The sequence below is a fragment of the Macrobrachium nipponense genome, chromosome 24 (genome assembly GCF_015104395.2).
Source record: "Macrobrachium nipponense isolate FS-2020 chromosome 24, ASM1510439v2, whole genome shotgun sequence".
NCBI classification, from domain to species: Eukaryota; Metazoa; Arthropoda; class Malacostraca; order Decapoda; family Palaemonidae; genus Macrobrachium; species Macrobrachium nipponense.
The window spans coordinates 49,119,978-49,139,939 of record NC_061091.1 but is presented as its reverse complement, the minus strand read 5'-3'; the positions used below and the strand labels follow the sequence as shown (position 1 = coordinate 49,139,939).

Genomic DNA, 19,962 nt, shown 5'->3' with positions numbered 1-19,962 from the left:
ACAAAAAGAAAGAGAATTTTTTTACTATTATACTACAAAGGGATACAAAAAAGGTAGCAGGGGGTAAAACTGTCAAGAATTCCTCAAGCACAAGCAGACCTGGACTTGAGACCAGTCTTGAGTACCATGCTGAGATAGATGCACAAGTCTTGGAATAAGTAAAGCCGTTTTGCTTTCTTTGAGACACACTGGACTGTGCAGGGAGTGTTGATAGAGAGGTATTTTAAAGAGAAGCTGCAGCATGGATGAAATAAGGACAGGTAGATACAGCAGTCTTAAACAATATTGACCCATTATTACACAAAGGAAAGATTAACAATGTGTTCATAAGGCCTGTAATACTCTATTACAGAAACATGGATACTGACATAGATAATGGAATTTTGAAAAGATGTGACCAAAGCATGTTAAGATTCATAGTCGGAGTACTGTATGAAGATCACATTGCAATCAAGGAATAAGTGAAGCAATGTGGTATCAAGAGGATGGGAAAAACTGAGATCTCAAAGAATAAGATGGTTTGGATAGTTAATCAGAAAAGCTGTAGATATGGAAATAATAAGAAGTTTATTTGTAGGAATGCCTAGGATATCACTGAAAAAGATGAGAGATCAAAAGGATATCAAGCTGGCTCATGCAATATGTAATAGCTGTAATTAATGAACTATTTCCTCAAAAAATTAACTGCAAAGAGTAACAAATGCTTACCTGGTGGTGGTAATGGAGATATGGGAGACATCATGTTGGCTGGGATAATACCTCCTGTCCCACTGCTAGTAGATGATGATGATGAAGTAGACTGAAGTGTAGTTTGAGGAGAAGCTGCTAATTCTCCACGCATCACCCGACGCTGGTAGGTTGGGTCTATAGCACAAGCAATATTGGTAAAACCCATAGCTGGACTCGGTTCAATGCTACTACTACTTTCGCCTTCTAAATCCGTAGTAACCTCTGGGTCTGGAAGTCTGAAAGTTTATGTTTGACTATTATGAATATATAATCACCAAGCCAATTACAGTGTTCACCCCCGTATTCGCAGGGGATGTGTACCAGACACACCTGTGAATATTTCGAACCTGCGAATAGTTAGAACCACCACAAAAAATGCTTATAACTGCCTATCTTGAAAGTTCAGATACCAAATGTATACCTTAAATAACATCCTACTTCAAATATACCTACAATTACTAACCTATTACTGTATTAATCTTTGAGGTTATATTATCAATATCATTTCAAAGTCATCTTAAACATTTTACCATTAAAAATATATACCTACAGCCAATAACAGAGAGAGAGAGAGAGAGAGAGAGAGAGAGAGAGAGAGGAGAGAGAGAGAGAGAGAGAGAGAGAGAGAGAGAGAGAGAGACCATTAAATGGCAACATCATATATCTGACCATCAAGAGTGAAATTATGAATTATTTCTGAGACAGACAGAGAGAGAGAGAGAGAGAGAGAGAGAGAGAGAGAGAGAGAGAGAGAGAGAGAGAGAGAGAGAGAGAGAGAGAGAGAATAACTCCTAGACTTGACTCCTTACCCTCCGCCAATTCGTATATCAAACTGCCATTTACTCCCCGCCCACCTTCCTCCAAGTGGATAAAAAGACTGGGAATCGCTATTTTTTTTATCAATCTTATTAATATTTGGAAATTAATTATAAGGTAAATCATTTATTTATACTACAAAACTAAACAAATAAACATTACATAAGAGAGAGAGAGAGAGAGAGAGGAGAGAGAGAGAGAGAGAGAGAGAGAGAGAGAGAGAGAGAGAAAGAATGTTATTGTTTAATCTCATTAACCTTAATATTATTTGAAAACTAGTACTGTATATTATTATTTTACCATAAAATGCAGTAATGCCCTAAAAGATATACTTATACATACAATTCCAGCCCAAACAGAGGGCGAGAGTTACCACTATGACATACGTGTATCTCGTGTGGTGAAAGAAAGAAAGAGAGAGAGAGAGAGAGAGAGAGAGAGAGAGAGAGAGAGAGAGAGAGAGAGAGAGAGAGAGAGGGTTATCCTTATCTAAAAGAGTGAAATGGATAGATTATTGTATTTCTTTAAAATACTATCACATATGAATTTTGAAATTAGTTATGTTATTATTATTATGCAAAAATATTAATAAACATATATGCATGTGCCATAGAAATTCTCTCATCTCAGTAAGAGAGAGAGAGAGACCTTACCTTACCTTACAGACCTTACATCTTGTTCGGTTGCCCAGGTCCCTAGTGTGAGGCACCTCTAATGTCTACCAGAGAGTTGCTAGTACATCTTCCGGTATATTTTGCATCTTCCAATCTTGGATGGTCTGGGATGCAGTTTAGATATTTGTCGAGCTTATTCTTACATCTACCTCACTCCTGATATATTCCTCAGATGAGCTGCAACGCATTGAATAGACGCTGCATTATCGATGCTGGTCGTAGTGGGATTAATGTCCTGTTGTGCTTTCCTTATTTTTTCCTGTATATTTTGGGCACTATTAATCTACCTCTGCTTGCTCTTTCTGATATTTTTAGTTCCATGATATTTCTGCTATTCCTTCTATCTGTTTTCATGCCTGAATTATCATGTAGCGTTCTCTTCTCCTTTCCAGACTATATAATTTTAAGAATTGTAGTCTTTCCCAGTAGTCTAGGTCCTTAACTTCTTCTATTCTAGCTGTAAAGGACCTTTGTACACTCTCTATTTTGTGCAATATCCTTTTGATAGTGTGGGTACCATATCATATTGCAATATTCAAGTGGACTACGAACATATGTTTTATAAAGCATAATCATGTGTTTCAGCTTTTCTTGTTTTGAAGTGCGTAACAACATTCCCATTTTTGTGCTTTACATTTTGCCAACAGAGTTGCTATTTGATCATTGCATAACATGTTCCTATTCATCATCACACCAAGGTCTTTAACTGCTCCTTATTTGTGATGGTCTCATTATAGTCCCTTATATGCTATAGCTTTCTTTCTCTGTCTCCATAATTTATTGATTCAAATTTATCAGAGTTAAATACCATCCTATTTACCTCTGCCCAATCATATACTTTGTTAAGGTCTCTTTGTAGAGCGTTCCTATCTTCATCACAAGTAATTTCTCTACTTATTCTTGTGTCATCTGCGAAACTACTCACTACCGAATCCTTAACATTATTGTCTATGTCTTCAATACATAACAAACAGTATTGCAGCTAACACCGTACCTGCGGCACACCGGATATTACCTTGGCTTCATCGATTTCTCGTCGTTTGCAATAACTATCTGTTTTCTGTTGTGAAATAAAATTCTTTTAACATCTTCCTACTTTATCCACGATATTGTGTTTTCTAATTTTCTTCGCTAATATATTATGGTCTACTTTATCAAAAGCTTTTGCAAAGTCTAAATAAACCACATCTGTTTCATTTGCTCTTTTCATATTTTTGAATATGTTTTCACGGTGGACTAACAGTTGGGTTTGTGTACTTTTTCCGGTACGAAACCATTGTCCTTTATTAAACAAATTATTTTTTATTAAATGTTTCATAATATTTTTCTTCATTACCCTTTCATACACTTTCATTATATAGTGATGTTAGACTCACAGGCCTAAATTACTTGCCTCTATGTCTTGATCCACTTTTGAAAGTAGGGGTAATATACGCTAATTTGTGCTCATCATATATCTTGCCTGTATCTACACTTTGTCTTAATAATATTGCAAGTGGCTTTGCGATAGAATGAACTACTTTCTTTAACAAAATAGCAGGAATTCCATCAGGCCCTGCAGCAGCTCCATTTTTAATTTCATTAATAGCCTGCACAATATCAGCTTCATTAATATCTATGTCAGCTAAATATTCACTATTTTCATCCCTTACTTCTATATCATTATCTTCATTATCTATTCTAGGGGTGAATTCTCTCTTATATCGTTCTGCCAGTATGTTGCAAATTTCCTTTTTTTCATTCGTTAATCTCCCTTCAATTCTCAGAGGGCCTATTTCTATTCTTCTTTTATTCATCTTCTTCGCATATGAGTATAATAGTTTGGGGTTTTGCTTGATATTTAATAGGGTTTTTTCTTCCAAGTCCCGTTTTTTCATTTTCTTTTGATTGTATAATCTCTTTTTTTTCTGCATTTTCTATCTTACTTTTTTAGTTTCTATATAACTTTCCATGCATTTTTTTCTTTGCAAAAGACCTTTTTCCACTGCTGATTTTCTGGAAACAAGATTCTTCTGTCTCTTGGTATGCATGAATGATGTTATTCTTTTTCTTCTCGGTATATATTTTTTCCACTACTATCTCCAATATTTTATATAATATCTCCGTATTTTACCCTTATGTCATCACTTACGAAATGTTATCCCAATCTTTGTTTAATTCTTCATTAATTTCTGACCATTTTATATTTTTACTGTAGAAGTTGTATTTTCCATATCCTTCCCACTTTTTCATTTCTTGCTTATCTCTATTTTCACTTGCTTTGGAATGAAACTGTTAATTCTATGACATTATGGTCTGAAATACTCGCATTATAAACTATTATTTCTTTAACATAATTCATCTCGTTCACAAATACTAGTCTAAAGTATTTTCCTTTCTTGTTGCAGTGATTTATTTGTTGAATGTTGTATTCTAGTAGCATATCTAATAGCTAATTTTCTTTTAAATTGCCCTCTATCTTCTGCACTACTATTACTCTCTTTTTTATATGTATAAGTACAACCACAATCTCCTATTCGTTCTTTCCATTCTACGAAGGAAGTTGAAGTCACCAGATAGGAGAATAGTCCAGTCCTTGTGATTTCTACAATATAATCATCCAATTTTTCTTTTTAATTATTAAGTCAAACTCTTTAGTATTAGGAGGTCTATATATTACTATGTTCATCAATTTTTCAGATTCAAATTCTACCGCTATAGTTCACATTCTGAGTTACTATATTTCTCATATATTTTTCCTTGTTTTTTGTCTTTCCCATATATTCGGTTCCCCCTTGATTCCTATTTTTTCTATCTGATCTATAGTTTGGAACCCTTTTATTTGATCATCATTCCCAGTCTCTTGGGAATACCAGGTTTCACTTATATTCATTATATCTATTTTCTTTTCATTTTGGTTAGTTCTTCTAAGTACTCTATTTTTCTTTTTGAGTTACTCGTAACTAAAACCCTGCGCATTCATCACTATGATGGTTTGCCGTGTTTTCTCCTTCATTTAATACTGATAGTAATAAGGATTTTCCCATGTCTCTTTCCTGTTCTGGTATGTTGTCTTTTTTTCATTTCCAGAAATTCTGACATTAAAAAATCCAACTTTTCCATAATATTTTGATCTTCCTTCATCATAATTATTCATTTTGTGTCTGAGAGAGAGAGAGAGAGAGAGAGAGAGAGAGAGAGAGAGAGAGAGAGAGAGAGAGAGAGAGAGAGAAAAATTTTATGATCTGGTGAGGGCAACGCACTCCGCCTTCCTGTCACATTACTTGATATATTTGACAGCTGTTGGACCCCAGCCATATCAGCTTGGCTAATTGGAGTTCAAAGACAAGATGCTAATTCACTTTCGTATTTTCTTTAATGAATTTATATTATTGCTGTTTTTACCATTAATATTATATCTTGAAATTTTAGTAAATCGCTTATTTTCATCAACGAAAAACATATATCTCTGTGTGTGTTGAGAGAAGAGAGAGAGAGAGAGAGAGAGAGAGAGTAGAGAGAAGAAGAGAGGAGAGAGGAGATAGAGAGAGAGAGAGAGAGAGAGAGGAATGGTCTCGTCGACAGGAACGTTTGTGAAGAGCGATCTACGTCCAAGGAGGCGATAGTTCCTGTTCCTGGGGAGTCTCGGATTTCTTCGAGGAATTCCGTAGAGGAGCGCAGGCTATATCGTTAAAACACACAAAAATGGAAACCCTCTCTGCCCCATCATCAGCCAGACACCCGCCCCCACGTATGGACTGGCCAAGCGCCTTAATCAAATCTTAGACACCCTACGTACCAAGCCGATATAGCCTGCGCTCCTCTACGGAATTCCTTGAAGAAATCCGAGACTCCCCAGGAACAGGAACTATCGCCTCCTTGGACGTAGAATCGCTCTTCACAAAGTATCCCTGCGGGCACTCCTCGAGATATGTACGAAGAAGGCCCCTTTCTCCACCCATAAAGGCCAGATGTTCCGACAAAAAGACGGAGTCGCGATGGGTTCCCCTCTCGGTGTCCTATTCGCCAATTTTTATATGGGTACTGTGGAAGAGAGAGTTTTCTCCAATATAAGAAAACCCCGTAAATACGCAAGATATATTGACGATATCTTTGTACATGCCGAGAATGAGGAAGAGGTTGAAGCTGTCTGGCGCATGTTCCAGCAGTGCAGTTCACTGAATTATACCGTTGAATTCAGCAACGAAGGCCGGCTCCCCTTTCTCGACGTCCTCGTCTCCAAGACCGACGATGGTCTAAAAACTTTGGTATATACAAAGAAAACAAACTTAGGACTTTGCCTGAATGGTGACAGCGAATGTCCTGCACGGTTCACGAACACCACAGTCAGGGCCTACATTAGGAGGGCCCTCACGCACTGTTCTTCCTGGCAGGACACTCACAAAGAACTCGACCGAGTCACTCAGGTGCTCGTTAATAACGGGTATCCAAATCGACTTATTAATAAAGAAGTCCGAACAGCGTTGGATCGGTGGTATAGCGAGAGTGAGAGACCGCAGCCCCACCCCCATGAGAAGATCAAGCTGTTTTACAAAGCCAGAATGCACGCACGTCACCATGAGGATGCATTGAGAAAAATCATCAGAGAGAATGTGACCCCCACCGAAGTCGACAAAGAACTCGAGCTCGTGATTTATTACCAAAATCGACGTACCCAGGGCAGTTTCTAGGCACAGGCGACACAGGCGGTCGCCTGGGGCGCCATTTGCTTGGGGGGCGCCAAATTGCCAACCAAAATTAATATATAAATAAATGAGAGAAGTATTATTTTTACGTGAATAATTCAAATAAATAAATACAAGTGTAAACGCGAAAATAAATGAATAATGGAAGTGTTAATACTTGATGCAACGTTGTTTCATGTTTCGGAAAAGTTGGCGACACTGGATAGGTAGATGTCGTCAGTATCAAAGGAACTTTAAAACTAAGACAGCCGCCTGCTCGCGACGCCACCTTAGTTAAGTTCTAAGCATCGTGTTTAGTCCAATCTTTACTTCTTTTTTAAAGTCTTCTTAAGTTGTCAATGCAGCTGTCAAGCATTTAAGCTTTTATCAATCATGAAGAGGCAGTCCAAACTGTCAGGTGCAGCAAACAATAAAAGAAAAAAGGAGGAAGAGGAAAAATGAGCCCAAAGTAGAGGGGAGAAAATCAAAAGAACATGTCTGCCATATTCCAAGAAAAAAGATAGTTTATACTGTTTTTGTTGCAAACTCTTTTCCCAGAAAACATTTAAACTAAGCAGAGATGGCTTTAAAGACTGGAAAAACTGCAGTGACTCACTCAAAATGCATGAGAACAGTCCAGAACATACAAAGAATATGGGGTCATGGAAAGAACTGGAGAGTCGTATTGAAAAGGGGCAAACAATTGACAAAGTTGAGCTGGCACTAATAAACCTGAACACGTAGGTGCGAGAGGTACTTACCAGGTTCGTGGCTATAATTCATAATCTGGCAGAACAAAATCTTCCTCTCAGAGGGTCCACATACACACTTTACCAGCCCAATAATGGGAACTTTCTGAAAGAAGTTGAACTCATGGCTCAGTTTGACCCTGTTCTCAAAGAACATATTGCGAAGGTGCAAGGAGGTGCCAGTCATACATCCTACCTAGGCAATATTATTCAAAATGAGTTTATTGACTGCATCAGTAAGAGGGTTGTGGAGTACATGGTAACCGAAATTAGACAATCCAAATACTTTTCAATTATTTTAGATTGCACTCCAGATTTAAGTCACAAGGAGCAATTATCTGTGATAATTCGAATAGTTACAGCTGAAGGCACTGCACAAATTAAGGAATATTTTATCGGGTTCCTTGAGGCCGAGCAGACAACAGGAGAAGACCTCTCAAGACTCATACTAAAAAAACTTGAAGAGCTTAATATCCCCTTTGAAGACTGCAGAGGACAGTCATATGAAAATGGGGCAAATATAAGAGGAAAAAACAAGGGAGTCCAGGCTAGACTTCTTCAGTTAAACCCCAGGGCTTTATTTGTGCCATGTGGAGCACACACAGTTAATCTGGTTGTGTGATGCAGCAAAGAGCTCCTCAGATGCAAGGTGGTCGACCCTAAAAAAACATGTGGACACAACTTTGAAATCCTGGGCAGACACACGGTGGGAGAGTCGAATCAACAGTGTTGAGGTTGTAAGATTCCAGGCTGCAAAAGTGAGAGATGCTCTTTTAGAGGTGAGAGGAAGCACTGCAGATCCAGCTATTAAAATTGAAGCACAAGCCTTAGCAGAAGAGGTGGGATCATACCGGTTCTCTATTTGTACGGTGGTGTGGTATGATATCCTTAAAAAAGTTCAAACTGTGAATAAACTTCTGCAATCACAATGCATGCAACTGGGTGTAGCTGTTGACATTCTCCCTTGTTAGCTACAGAGACACTGGGTTTGCTGATGCCCAGACATCTGCCAAAGAGATATGTGAGGAGATGAATGTGGAGGCTGCTCTAAAGCAGAAAAGACTCAGAACTACTAAAAGGCAGTTTTCCTATGAGGCCCCTAATGAACCTATTACCGATGCCTTGAAAAAAATGGAGTTTTCATTTTTCAATGTAGTTGTGGATATGGCCATTGAATCTCTGAGAGAGAGAACTGGAATGATGAGTGATGTTGCAAAGAAATTCAGTGTTCTCATAAACTTCTCTGACCTGACATCTAGTGAGCTAGAAAAGCAGGCTAAAGATTTGTGTAATACACTCACATCTGGGGATCATTCTGATTTAAATTATGATGAACTGATTGTAGAGATGCAGTAATTTCCAAAACAATGCCCAAAACAAAATATGACAACATAGACCTTGTTTTTCTGGAGGAGAAAGGCCTGAAAGAGATCTATCCAAACATGTGGGCATTAAGAATTGCTGTCACTACACCTGTGACTGTGGCATCTGCAGAGAGAAACTTCTCTAAACTTAAGCTCACTAAAACATATTTAAGGTCTACTATGTCACAGGAGTGCCTAAATGGGCTGGCAATAATTAGTATTAATAGAGAAATATCCAAACAGATTTCGTATGATGACACTATAGATGATTTTGCTGCAAGAAAGTCAAGAGTAGTCAGGTTTTAAATATGAAAAATCAGTGAAGAAAACTTGTATATAATGGTTTTAGCATAGCCCTCAACATATATGCATTGAGTTCTATGGTTTTAGATTGGCAAGATTACCTTTTTCAATTTATCTTGGGTAGGATTTGCAATAAAAAAAAGTATAATGGTGTTATTCTATTAAAATTTACAAAAATAGTTTGTATAATTTTGAGTCTATACTTTTCCTTGTTGTGTATACATATACGTGAGGATGATTTATTAATAAAGTATGTTGTTTTGTTGTGGAACTTGGAGTTGAAGGGGGGCGCCATAACGAGTTCTTGCCTGATGCGCCTAATGAATTAGAAACGGCCCTGGACGTACCCGCGACCTTATCATGAAGAACAACCCGACCCCCCCAGCAAGAGACCTCTTGAAACAGTCGAATGTAGTCTACCAATTCTCATGCCCCTTCCATGGATGTCCTGGCTCTTACGTTGGTATGACTTCTATGAAACTGTCCAAGAGGATTTCTTGCCACGCACAAGAAGGGGCAATTAAAAACCATACCATGACAGCACACCAGGAAGCCATCTCCCGCGACGGGATTATCAAGAATATTAAGATAATAGGGAGGACTCCTGACCAGCGACGTTTGCGACTGCTCGAGGCACTCCTCATACAACAAGAGAAGCCCTCATTGAATACGACGCAGGAAGTGCTCTTCCTCCCCACCAACTTAAGGAGACCTATGTGCATAAATAATAGCACAAGTAATACCAGACCGAACGACACTCCCGATCAAAGAATACCAGATGAGACAAGCAGCCCATCAGCCAATGACAACGCGAGCCGTCGTGACACAGCGCCCAGGGAAGTCTTTCCCCAGCCTCGACGATCAGCTAGGCTGCAACAGCGCAACCTTCAACGAAGAGAAACATCTTGAAGAAAACTTCTTTCAACCAATAGCTGGAGCGCATTGCGCCACCAGCCAATGAAAACGCAGCTCGCGGTTGATCCCCTGCTGAACTGCCGCTATATATTGAGTAGATCTTGACAACACCTACAGTCTACTCCCACCCACTGCCGTGATCATGCTCGGATGATACCGAGAGAAACCTTGGCCACTAGATCGACTTATATTTTTATTTGTTCATTTACTGTGACAAATAAATAAATTTTAAGCAATATCCCCGAAATTGACTCCTCCTGATGAGTAATATCGGCGCAATACTCGCCAGTTGTAGTAGCAGAGAGAAAGCTATTATTAGAAAAATAGAGAAGACTATTTACAAGTTGAATGCAGCTGATGCAGCAATATCTTTCAATAAAACTTATTATTATTATTATTATTATTATAATTATTATTATTATTATTATTATTCAGATGCTGAAACCCTATTCGTATGGAACAAGCACATGGGCCAGTGACTTGAAATTCAAGCTTCCATAGAATATCGTGTCCATTAAGAAGAAGTAAGATGAGGTCAAGGGAAATACACAATGAAAAGATCTCCCTTATTAAAGAAGAAAAAATAAATTAATATATAAAAATGTATCAAATGGTAGGAGAATAGTATTAAGGTAGTAATGCACTGCATCTTCATTTGCATTTCTGAAGTTCCAATTGCATGACATCCTCTAGGAGGCTGCTCCACAGTCCAACGGTTTGAGGAATAAAGGACCTCTGGAACCGAGAAGTTCAACGGCAAGGCAAATCTGGTTGCTCTCCACAGGTAAACGGGATCAGGGATCAATAATTTCTCCAGGTTGAAAAGTTATCATTAACACAGCAGATAATACTAAATTATAGGCAAAAAAAAAATCTTCATACAGTCATGTAATGGTGAAAACCATGTTCTTAAAACAAGTTTTAAAACAAGCAAGTTTTCACATAAACCAACTACAGTACTCCCCCATTTTCATGCGGGAATAAAACCGATCACGGAAATGTGAAATTCGTGGAAATGCCAAAATCCCCTCTAAATATTATTATACTAACTAGCTTATAAATGCCAAATAAGTACTTTGTACCCCTTAAACTAAAACACTTATAACTGCCTATTTTAACATTTTACTGCTTAATTTGATAATTCAAACAAAAATATACCTTAAATTATCATAAAAAAACTATTTAATGCAAAATGAAAATGACAAATTTTTCATCAATTTGTATTTTTCATAGCTAACAAACCTCAAGTCATAACAATAGGATAATCTTCTAACACCAGCTGGAAACCGGTTAAAAATATCAAAGGTAATAAAGCAAGGAATCTGTGGCACCTGGTAACTCATGCATATATGAGGTGGAAGCTGGTCACCGACCGGGCTTGGAACCTCATGACACATCTGACTTTCTTCCAATCCAGGATATGAGAGGGGGAGCTATAGGTGGGCAGTTAACATTAAGACTTCAGGTTTGTTAGCTATGAAAAATACAATTCGATTAAAAAATTCTTGTTTGTTCATACGTGGAACAAAACTTAAGTCTTAACAATAGGATAGACTTATACTTGGAGGGAGGTACAAATACCCTGAACTGCCTGGGGATTCAGCCTACCTGACCGCTCTTCCCAGAAGATTGAGTTCTAAAGCAGGGGGTCTGAGCACGTGAGAGAATAGATAAGCATGTATCTAAAAACTCAGCCTGCTGGGATTAAACACAATGAGACATGTCCAGATTCACTGCATTCATGGAAGGTAAAGAGAACTCTGCCTGTTCAAGTAACAAACCATGTAGGCCACAGGGGTTTGCCACCACTCCTCCCTCCCTTTGCCAGAGAGAGGAGTAAGTTCTACTGTACAGGAACAAACCAAATAACTACAACCAGTATGGCTGCCACACTCGCCTATATCAGGCCAGTTCCAGCATATGAAATGTCTGTCTTCTTCAACCTACCCGTAGGAAGAAGAAAGGAAAAAAGAGAAAGAAGAAGAACAGCCATCTCACTCATTCTCTCTTCCACACAATCATCTTAGATATGATACAATCTGTCCCATCAGGGACACTGAATGAGCTACACAACTTGTTGGGCAGCCACCACCAGAAAAGGAGGTGAACGTGGTCTGCCGAAGCCAGGATCCAGCATTCAAAACCTATGAACAGACTAGTTCTTCTTAAATGTCAGAACTGTAAGGTGAGGAGTATGCCTATTTAATCACCTCATGCTGCCAGAATTAAATGGTGTTCTTGGACACTTCCCTTCTGGACCGACCGGTGCTAACAAAAAGTCTACGACACCTAGGCCTTAGATAACAAGTAATTTTTAGATAGCAGCAAAGAGCTCTGACAGGACAGCAATAACTCCTGCAGATCGCTGTCTACAAACTCATTCAAGGAGGGAATTGAAAACAAGGCAAATCTGCCATCATACATGAGGGATGATTTTGAGTCTTGGCTACGAATTCCAGAACAAACTCAAAGGCCACAGACCCCCAGCTCCTGGTGTGTTTAACCTCATAGCTCAGGCCATGAAGCTCTCTAAGTCTCTTCAAGGAAGCCAAAGCCAACAGGAAAACTGTCTTTAAGAGTCAGATTCCTGACCGACGATTGACACAGTGGCTCGAATTGAGCTCGAGTGAGACTACACAGGACTGGAGTAAGATCCCACGTTGGAGGTTTGAGTTCTCTTGGTGAACAGGATTGTTCAAAACTCCTGAACAACACCAAGATTTCTCAGGATGAAGAGATGTTCACACCCCTTAGGTGCAGGACCAACCCCAAGACAGCCCTGTAGCCCCTGATAGCCAAGACGGAAAGACCTTTCTCATTTGTGAGAAAGATTAGAAAATCCACTATCTACTGAACAGAAGTTTCAAGTGGAGAGAATCCCCATCGATGATGCCAATCACAGCAGACGGCCACTTGCCCTAGGAAACTGTTGATGAAGACCTGAGCTATCCTGACATCTGGCCTGCTGCTTTACGAGAAAACCCTCTTACCCGCAGTTGTTACTTGACAGTCTACAGCCATGTAATGATAGGGACCCTACCAACTGGATGAAAGCGCCTCAGAGGCATGGTCGGTTTGGTCTTGGCCTGCCACCTTGGTGGCCGTGAGTTCAATTCTCGAGCATTCCATTGAGGGGTCAGAGATGTGTATTTCTGGTGATAGAAGTTCACTCTCCAGTCAACATGGTTCGGAAGTCACGTAAAGCCGTTGGTCCCGTTGCTGAATAACCACTGGTTCCATGCTACATAAAAACACCAGACAAACAAACAAACAAAGCCAACTGGATGAACCTTTCCACATGAGGCTGGCAAAGGAGGTTGTGCCATGGGGGAATTTCTTTCGGAACTACTGACAGAAGAGACAGAAGATCTGAGAACCACTCTGCCTGTGGCCACAGAGGCACCACCATGATCATCTTGAGATTCCTGGAACTCATTATGTACTCTGTTTAGGACTTGACAGATCAGGCAGAACTGAGGGAAGGCATACACCTTGAGATTGTCCCAGGATGCTGTAGAGCATCCTCCATCAGAGCAAGAAGTTCCGGGACCACCAAGAAGTAGACCTCCATCTCCTTGTTGAAGCGAGTTGTGAAGAGGTCTAACATGGGTCTTCCCCAAAGGTGAAACAGCCTGTCCACTGCATCCTGACTGGTGGTTGGTGTAGTGGAGAGAGCTCTCTGTCTTATAGGAATTTAGAGGTCATAAGTCATTGTTGTGATGTTGTTCAAAGTCTTAAGCTGGATTGTACTGGGACCGAGGAACATGAACAGGTGGGTAGATTGCTTGATTGTTGTATATAGGAAATATTTGGCTAGGAAAATATTCAAACAGGCTACTGAGAGGAACACTTCCCCTTAGAAGTATAGGAACACCAAAGTTCCCGCTTCTTTCAGCACATCCATTGTGTAAAAGAAAGCCAACTTTTGTAAACTATCCCTGACCCCCTTATCAATTCATGACAGGACCACCAACCAGTCAGGAAAATTCATCAGTAAGACAGGTCAGTCCTTAACCTTACATGCAAGAGCTCCTACTGCCCAGTCAAGAAAACTAAGCACCTCAAACACTGAATAAACTCTTGAGGAGGTGTGCTAACTCAAAAGAGTTAAACATAATCTTTGCCGAATTAAAGACTGATCTCCTTAAAGGATCAACAAAAACAAAGAATTCCCCCTGGGAGGAGGCAGACACTCCCAAAGAAGGAGCTTCCCTGGTAATGTAATACTGGCGTCACCTCTTAGATAATCTGGAAGGTGAGAAGCAAATGATGGCTTTGCCCTGATCCATCTTTTCCGAAAGCAACCGTCAATCTCACTTAGGGCTTTCTTGGCAGACAAAGAAAGGACTAGCTTAGGAAGATTTGAAGAATCTCCTGACTGAGCTTCCATGAGAGGAGCAGAAGCAGATGATGGAGTAGCAGGAGCAAAGAAACCAGGAAAAGTCATAAGTAAATATTTAAGCAAGGATACATAAGCCGAAGGGCAAGTATCTTGAGTAAGGACATCATCATCATCCTCATACGAGGAAATTGGAGACTAAGGCAAAGTTTGGCGGTTGAGGAGTAGAAAGAGCCTTCTTAAGCAGGTTTAAAATATTATCCAACTTGCTCTGAATAAGATCCATTGTATGATGCACTTGCGTAAAAATGGGAGGAGCTGCCTGGAGAGAGGGCAAGTAACGAGCAGAAGATGCTGATGGAAGGCTAACTGAAGGAGCTCCCTTACCGTAAAAATATCCGATGAGTCTTCTCCAGAATCCAAATGAGCAGAAGGAGGGTACACGGGTGCTCTTGGGCGCTCGGGTGCTACAGGGCCCTCTGCTCCTGCTAAAGAACCATAACATACTGAGCATCCTTGCACAGGCGGGCGTTAGGGTACTCCTTGGCACTCCAAAGACGATGGCTGCTCCAAAATTGCCAAGTAAACAGACGCTACTTGAAAATTATTCAAGTCAACTCCCGACACTGAAGGGCACTCGGGCACTAGATGAGACCCAGACCTCTGTGGGCAGTCAGGTTACGAGCACACATTAGATGAGGAGCGCTTACGAGGTGCTTGGAAGCCAAACTCTGCAACAGGAAAACCAGAAAAAAATGTTACGGGATATCCCAATAACTGGAAAAAGGACAAGGACTAGAAACAGCATCCCTGGTTCTCTTACACAGCACTGGTGGGGATTGAGACACATTCGTTCAATGGGCATGATATGTCTGTAAAACACCACTGACATCTGGGAGAAAACTCACCTGAACTCAATGAAAGATGATGCACATCCAATGATATGCCTTTCCAATGGTGCTTGGCTGCAACCTGGGAACTTGCAACAGGTTCAGCAGAGGGGGTGACTACTTATGGGCAGGTCCCACCGACCTCCCTTATGCTACCAGTTGGACTCCTCCCAGGTTTAGAAGAATATGTCATTGACCTTTGCCTGAGAGAATTGCTAGGCCAGGCAGCCACCTCCTCAAACACCGCACTTGCACTAGGCCCTACTGCGTGCTCAATGAACACAGCACTGACACTAGGAGCCATCAAATGTTCTGAAACACTCTTTATCATCCGTAAGGACCTTCACAGAAGTGGCTAACTGTGAAAGAGATTCAGCAACCAACTCAAATCTCATGTCAATTTTACCCTCAAGACTGGCAATAATGTTGGGTTCGGAAGCAAGGAAGCTGGGTAAAGGAGCGGGTACAGACAGAGAACAGGGAACAGGGTCAATAGAAACTACAGGTTCATCAACACTGACACCATCACTAAATCATCATCATTATGGGATTCCTGACTAGCTAATGACTTACTAATTTCCCTAGCAGTTGCCTTCCTTTCCCTATCTCTTGCCAATTTACTTAAGAAGTGATTTTAAAGTCTTCCACTTCTTAGTATCCCAGACCATACATTGCTACATACTACATCTATTGAACACACCTGTCCTCTGCAATCTGTGCACAGAGTGAGAACCATAAGATTCTTTCGTAAGTCGTGTATTACAGCCTTTGCTGCAGTACCTAAAGCTAGAAGTACACGAGTCCGACATAGCAGTCCAGTCCAAAAATTGTCGTAATCAGGAATAAAGTCAATAACCAATCAAATATGTAATGTCAAAATCAGTAATAATAGAGCCTAACTCTATCTAAATATGCTGCAAGGCTATACAATCCAAGAATACTTCATTCACCAAACACAATGAAATGTAAATCAGAAAGAATGAATTCCAAAACAAAGCTGGAGCTAATAACTGTAGTATATAGCCATCAGTCAGTCCAGCTGCTAATTCTAGAAAATTTTAGCTATGTAATTATATACTTGGTAAGTTACTTATATAAAAATGCTTATAACTGCCATCTTGAAAGTTCATATACCAAATGTATATATGTATACTTAATTCACCAAATGACATTGTTAATTCACCACAGTATAACCTCTAAACCCAATAACTACCATAAAATGACCATTTCCACTAACCTTGGCTTGTTTGTCTTTCCAACAGGGAACTGACGGGCATACTTTGCAGACCGGGGTTCATGAGGAACAGCATACTGTGAAGTCCCAGGTAAATCAAGAGAGTTTGGCCTCTGTAAAGGCCTCCCTCTAGCTGCTTGCCAATCATTCTCAATATCTTCCCTTGGTGAATCAGGGGAAGCATATGTGGGACTAGAGCTCTGAAAATCTGTACGACTTGGGGAATCACTTCTTGAGTAATGTGAAGGGCCTGGCTCATCATGTGGAGCTCTTAGAGGAGACGAGTGTCTTCTTGGCTGAAAAATTACACTGAACGTAAATTCATCACAAAATCATATGACAACAAAGATGAAAAATAGATGTGTTCATTTTCCTTACTCTTATTATTACTTAGCCATGTAGCATACAGCTGAATGATGTTTGGATGCGAGTCTAGTTCTTGCCTTGAATTTAACCAATGAAATGCCAAACTCAATTAAACCAGTATGGCCATGAACTTTGTTACTAGAACCTCAGACAAATACAATACAACAATCTGCTACCAAATACAAAATAATGAAAGAAAAAATGCTTATGAAAATGTTACCCCAAAAATGGGATCCACCATAGTTGTTTATCAAAATATATATCAACAAACCTGCGCATTCAATACAGCCTCTTCAGTTACATCATTTTCTGGCAACTGTGACGAACGCGCCATTTTTTTCTGAAGGGCCTTCTGTCGAGCCTTTTCACGAGCTTTCTTAGCTTTAGCCCGTTCCTGGAAACATGAGAGTACATACAAAATGACAAATTTCCAATAGCATACATAATTAAAAGGAAAATGGTACTGTAATTACTGAAATCATCAAATTTATCACATTAAGTACACATCTACACATGCAATAGCAAGGCTTTTAAAGAATTTTTTGTAAAAGCACAAAAGCTCCAGTACTGTTTCTCCCTCATGATATCTTTCACCTAGGCTAAACCTACCTCAACACAGCTCTGTCCATTCTTTTCTAGCTGCTATTTGTACTTTTCATCATAAGTTAAACTGTGTTTCACCTTCTCCATACTTGTCTATTATCATATTCTCTCTTGGCTTCTTAAAAATGGCATTAAGCAACTTCAATTCTTAGCTTGTCAAAATTCCAGTAGTATAGTGTTTCTCTCACCTGATTTCTTTCTCCTAGGCTATACCTACCTACTACATCATCATCACAGTTCTGTCCATTCCTGTGTAGCCACTACATTCCTCCTAGCAGTATCCCATCTGACTGGGGCACTTTTGCCACTGCATCTGAGACTTCAAAACTCATTTCTTCTGCAGGACTGTAATGAGTTTAATACTAAAAACACAAACTATCTTCTTTCCAATTATCTTAACTTTCATAATCTTTATTTGCTCTTTTCTATTATTATTATTATTATTACAAAAGATTAATTCATCCAGAACTCTAAGCCTAATAAAGGCTCTTCACGGGCTGGTTTGCCATTTTCTAAGCTATTTCATCTTTTCTCTCAGCCATTTCTCTGTCACTACCAGTGAGTTTTGTGCCATCTCCTTTATACCTTACCAACATAACAAATGTCCATGTTTCTCCTAATCAACATTTCCATCACTTCCCTGATTTTCCTAGTAGTATAGTATTATTCCCTCATTTATAGTACTCATTCATAATGACCTTGATATTCTTTATCTTCCCCAGAACTTCTGCACATGCCTTAGCCTACTTAAAGGATGCCAAGCACTTGAACTATCATCATTTTACAAGTTGTGTACTATATCCAAACTGACAAACTTAGCACTCAATTTTCTCTGGGCTTGGAATCAGCTTCTGATAGGTCAATAACTTTTTTTTAGTTTTATAAGCCACAGACTTGGAATATTGAAGAGGCAAAACATTACTTAATCTTAAGTAAAATAATATGAGAAAGGAATCTTAACTTGAACACTGAATGGCCTCCAGTAGACACCAGTTCTAAGCTAGGATTTGTAAACTGTTTTCCAAAGATATGTAACAGACTGACTCCAGATTAATATGCCCTAATCATAATAACGCCAAGGTTCAACATCTGGCCTAGCTCTTTAATTCTATGTACATTTCTTCAACAGATTGTATTCCACACCACTGCAGTTATATAAATCCCTTAACTCATTAGCAAATTAACAAAAAATTTAAACTCTATATTGAAAATGTGTGTCTGCAAGTTTTGATGATTGTCAATAAGCCCTCTATGCTCATGAAGTCTTTCAGAACAAGATCCCATTTCCTTTAGTGAAACTGCCAGTGTGTAGCTATCCTTGGCTGCTAAAGACAGTACACTATACCAAATCTTGTTTTTCTCTTCTGCAAAACAGGATGCCAGATGTTCCCCAATGTTTCCAGCAAAGAAATTAGTCTATTAATAGAACAGCCATCAGAAGGGCTTTGCTGATGCATGTACAGCAAATGAGGGTATTGGAGTTGCATCTGACTTGATCCTGCTACAGGTATTAACATCACAAATAATTTCCAATTCTCTTTTTTTGTAGCCTATTTCATATTTAGAATGGAAGATAAAGAATAAGAAAAACAACTTCACTACTGTGCTTCACCATTATAAGATATTTTGTTTATCTATACAGGATAAAAATGATTAAACTGAACAACAAACTTCCAGCAGTAATCCATATCAAAAGCAATCACATGTACTGAATAATCAATCTTCTACAAATACTGGGTAATCTATGCTTGGTGGTGGAGTGATATTTCATAATTAAAAATTAAGAAATTTTACACAGGCACAAAATCAACAGAAATATTTCTCCTATTACTGTATCTTTATACAAAAAGATGTGTGCACAACCTCAAACAGTCACATATAATCACACATAATGTAATACCAATATTGAATGAATTTATGGTCCACAGAATTACTTTAGTGAAAATCATACCTACAAACAGTAACATATTATACACTTATTTACTCTTGTCTCCAAGGATACTTTGAGTCTGTTAACAATAATAATATACAAACAAAACAAGATTATACTACAATATGGAAAATGTCTAGGAATGAGCCAGTTCACACATGACATAAATATGTTTGTGAATGTGCTGGAGAGATTGTACTGCATACAAATACGTGGATATCATGAAGACATTTGATATAAAGCAAGCATTAACCAGGCCAAGTCTGAAGGTTTCATATTGTGGCCTGGAAACCAACTTATTGTATATTAAGAAATTGGACTGCTATTGATAGGTAAGTTACCAAGGGAAGATACTTAAATCTTGATTTGTTGACCAGAGTTATAGT

General features: G+C 39.1%; 1 protein-coding gene across 2 annotated transcripts in view; it reads right to left on the bottom strand.

Annotated features, from left to right (window-relative positions):
- Window positions 1-19,962, bottom strand: part of LOC135205611 (coiled-coil domain-containing protein 50-like) — a 224,773-nt gene that overhangs the window by 21,518 nt on the left and 183,293 nt on the right. For both annotated transcript variants that reach the window (XM_064236396.1, XM_064236397.1), the window contains exons 8-10: window positions 17,315-17,437; window positions 16,681-16,973; window positions 709-965 (exon numbers count right to left, since the gene is read on the bottom strand). In XM_064236396.1, the coding sequence (XP_064092466.1) occupies window positions 709-965; window positions 16,681-16,973; window positions 17,315-17,437 (673 nt within the window). The remainder of the gene's footprint in view (window positions 1-708; window positions 966-16,680; window positions 16,974-17,314; window positions 17,438-19,962) is intronic.